At 55.4% G+C, this 3,736-nt stretch overlaps 1 protein-coding gene across 1 annotated transcript; it reads left to right on the forward strand.

The window, feature by feature from the left end:
* Window positions 1–634: 634 nt before the first annotated feature.
* Window positions 635–1,673, forward strand: VDBG_00121 (PQ loop repeat protein; the record flags this gene model as incomplete). The annotated part of the gene is made up of 3 exons (XM_003008394.1): window positions 635–795; window positions 877–1,089; window positions 1,190–1,673. The coding sequence occupies 3 exons, from the start codon at window positions 635–637 to the stop codon at window positions 1,671–1,673; spliced, it is 858 nt and encodes a 285-aa protein (XP_003008440.1).
* Between the last annotated feature and the right edge of the window lie 2,063 nt (window positions 1,674–3,736).

Raw genomic sequence — 3,736 nt, forward strand, 5'->3', positions numbered from 1 at the left:
GAAGAAAGAAAAAAAGAAAAGACCTACATGAAAGGAATAAAAAAGAGAAGAGAGAACGATACAACAACAAGATAAGGAGAAACAGTGCTATATGTATATTATCGGGGAGTTCACTATATCATATCCCATACTACGCTGAAGACTCGGGCACAAAAACACGACATTGCTGGCCATTACCATACCATCCCTGATGAATGAGGACAGGGGCCAAACCCCCAAAAGAATTCCAGCACCGTCGTTTTGCAACTTCGCGATCGTCATTTCCGGCATCTGCGGATGATTGGCTCCATGGTCCCCTGATCAACCAAGTGCTCGACATAGCCAATTTTGCGATTCAAGCACCATCTCCACGCCTGGTTCCCTTTCCTGTTCCGACCTTGATTCTGTCTGCTCTCTCCAAACTCTACAACGAAGCGCGGCATGATTTGGTGATAGCTCGCTGTTTCCACCTCGAATCCCGCCTGTTCCGCGCCCTCCTCCCTTGCGCGTCCCTCTCTCACCCCCCTCTCCGGCACGGCAAGACACGACACGACACGACACGGCCGACAACTGAAGCGAAACCATACATCACCTCGCCTCCCACTCTCGCCCTCTTCTCCTCCACATCCCACCCAAACGACAACCATCCGCCGCCATGTGGTTCGCAACACTTACGGGCTATCTGGCCCCCGTCTTCCTCGTCCTGTCGCCCGTCATCTCCTACAGCGACCAGGCCATCTCGATGCACAGGAACAAGTCGAGCGCCGGCTTCTCACTCGACATTCCCTTGATCATGCTGGTGTCATCGTTGCTGAAGTGCGTTGCCACACTCTTCTAGAGCCTCTCTCTGCGCTACGGAGCGGAGGCTTCCGAATCACTGCTGACAGGTATGGACAGGCTCTTTTACTGGCCCGGCGCGCACTTTGACAATGCGCTCCTCATCCAGGCGATCGTCATGATTGCCATGCAGGTCGCCCTCCTCAAGATCGCCCTCGACCACCGTCTACCGCCCTCCTCCAAGGGAGGAGAATTGGCAGTGCCCTTTGCCGGCGCCGCGCACGAGGAAACACCGAGGCCGTTCAACTTTTGGCAGTGGAGGTCGCCCAAGCCGTGAGTTGCGCCCCGGGGACACGCTGGACTCGTCGCACGGCACAAATGAATGCGCTCCGTTACAGCCAGCACCGCTAACCTCGCGCCTCACTTCCTCTAGGTACTGGCACGCCCTCTTCTACCTCTTCATCGGCCTGCTCGCGCTCGAGCTCATCCTGACGCCCGTTCCCGCCGTCTACGGTACCTACTCGACCGCCATCGGCTTCCTGGGCCTCGGCATCGAGGCCATCCTTCCGATCCCCCAGATCCTCACCAACGCCCGCGTCCAGTCTTGCAAGGGTTTCCGCGTCTCCCTGCTGGCGAGCTGGCTCATCGGCGACGCCATGAAGGTCTTTTGGTTCTTCACAGCCTCGACCGAAATCCCGCCGGCCTTCAAGATGTGCGGCATCTTCCAAGCATGCTGCGATTCCCTCCTGGGCATCCAGTACGTCATGTACGGCGACAATAGCGCAGCGCCTGTGGTCGTCAAGGAGCATCCGCTCGAGGACTTTCAGCCGGGCACCTTCAAGCCGCCTGTGCTGGAGATCAACGGGCGGGCCACGCAGGCGTGGACTTGCCGTGGGGGGGCTGCGTGGCAGACATGATCGATCGTTTGCATGTGATGCGCTGGAATGGCGTTCGGATGCCGTGTATGAGGAAGCGAGACACATTGGATGACGGATGGGACGATGATCCTCGACACCTGCATCGATGTTGGCTGGCAGGCCAATCCATTGGCGAATGAGAGAACTGACCTCAAAGGCAAAGAAAGAAAAAAGCATTGTACTTGGCGTTAAAGGAGGGTCCAGGGAACTACCGGCAGATGGCAGGGAAGCGCGCGTGCCCACGACAGGACGGGCCGCAGGGATGCTGTGGGCGTGTGGCAGCCTCAGCGTTACTCTGGATGCTGTGCACCGCCGTGAAATCGTGTTAAGGGCTACATCTGAGGCCTCTATCTGGGGGGGCGAGCCGCCGCTTGATATACAATGTTAATACCCAGAATTTTGACCATGCGTAGGACTGCATGTCGCCAGCACCCATAAATCTTCTGCTATCAATTCAATGGGGCCTTGTGGTTAGTTGCGCCCTTCAGAGGGTGTCGGCGATGTACCACACTATCTGGGTCGCACTCGACAACACCACCATCAGGAGTCGATCCAAGCCACCCCCAGCCTCCTCCTTTTCTGCCTATCTCGCCACATCCTCTCTCTCTCTCTCACACACACACCACAGAGAAACACACACACTCCCCCTATATGCCGTGCACCTCGCAGTCGACCTAGCCAACAATTGACCGCTCGGGACGTTATCCAGCACACGACAAATCCGGTTGTGCTTACGCTTACAACGAACGAGAGCGCTGCCGAACCGCCAATCCACTTACACAGACGCTAGGTAGACGACAAGCCGGCATCTCCACATCGCCATCTTTACTTACTCAAAGCAGCAGCAGCAGCAGCCACAGCCGTCTGGTATCTATTCGGCTGGCTCGGTCTGTGCCGTGGAGCTTGCTGCTCCCTAGTGCCCGCTGCTCGGTCTCGACGGCCGAACCCGTCCACGCCGCTGTACACAAGAACCAAGAGGGTAGATTCGACGCCACTGCTGCTTCGCCATCTGGCTGACGCTCACGATCTTCTAGCTCTGCACAGGTTCTTAAGCTTTGCTGCAGGAGCTCAGTCGATCGATTCGGGGGATATACCCTGAGCGTTTGGTCTTGTTGCCTCTTGCCTCTTACTTGATACCCCCATCCAGCCGGCGAGCTACGACTCTTTTCAGCTTCATCAGTACATTGCCTTTCCGCATTTGAGATACATTGAGATACCCACCCTGTTTCCCCTCGGAGTCTAGAGAGCCTTCCTATCTGGTAAGTTGATGCTTGTGTGACGCCAAACCCACCTGGTTTCCTGAGTCTTTGGCAACTGCCTATTGGTGGACACTTTTGAGGCAGTCCTTGGGGCTCTTGCCAGTTTCCCTTTCGACGTTCTTAATTATCTTTCCCTTTCGACGATCCCTCATCTCTCATGTGACTCTGCTCCTACACCTCTTGCCCTACCTTCACCACTCATCATCCGACACCAGGTCCGGCTCTAGTCTGCTCTGCTCCAGACCTTCAACGCCAACGATAGTTCTCGACTAACAGTCTCCTCCGCCAGCGCTTTACATTTCAGAGAGCAAAGTCATCATTCTCAGACCTACTTCCCAGAGAAGCACACTTGTACGTGTGATTTCGGCGCTTTCCTATCTTGGTCTACCTTCCACCCACTTTCCTCTACTTCCACTGCCAACTGGAGACTTTCGTGCTCTCTATCCCTTCCGTTCAACCGGCTCACCATCGGCCAAGCCCCCTTTCATTCGACCACCAACAAAGGGAACAGACAAAACAGCTAAGAATAGGACAGCGACCACACTGCGACGACATAGCTCCCACGAAGTAGACTATTTATAGAGAGATGATGGTCGGCGTGCAGCCTGCGGGCCGCGATCAGCGCCGCAACCTTAAGTGAAGTAGGAAGAAAAAAAGTTTGAACTACCGAATGAACCGTCTTGTTTGCTTTTCTTTCTTTTCCTAGCTTTTTCTTGGCTGACCGGACCTTTATGCAGGGAGGGCTAGTCCGTATGGGGACGTGAGTTAGTGGTGGGACCTGAGACCGATAACCCAACCGTTCAC

The sequence above is a fragment of the Verticillium alfalfae genome, genomic scaffold (genome assembly GCF_000150825.1).
Source record: "Verticillium alfalfae VaMs.102 supercont1.1 genomic scaffold, whole genome shotgun sequence".
NCBI classification, from domain to species: Eukaryota; Fungi; Ascomycota; class Sordariomycetes; order Glomerellales; family Plectosphaerellaceae; genus Verticillium; species Verticillium alfalfae.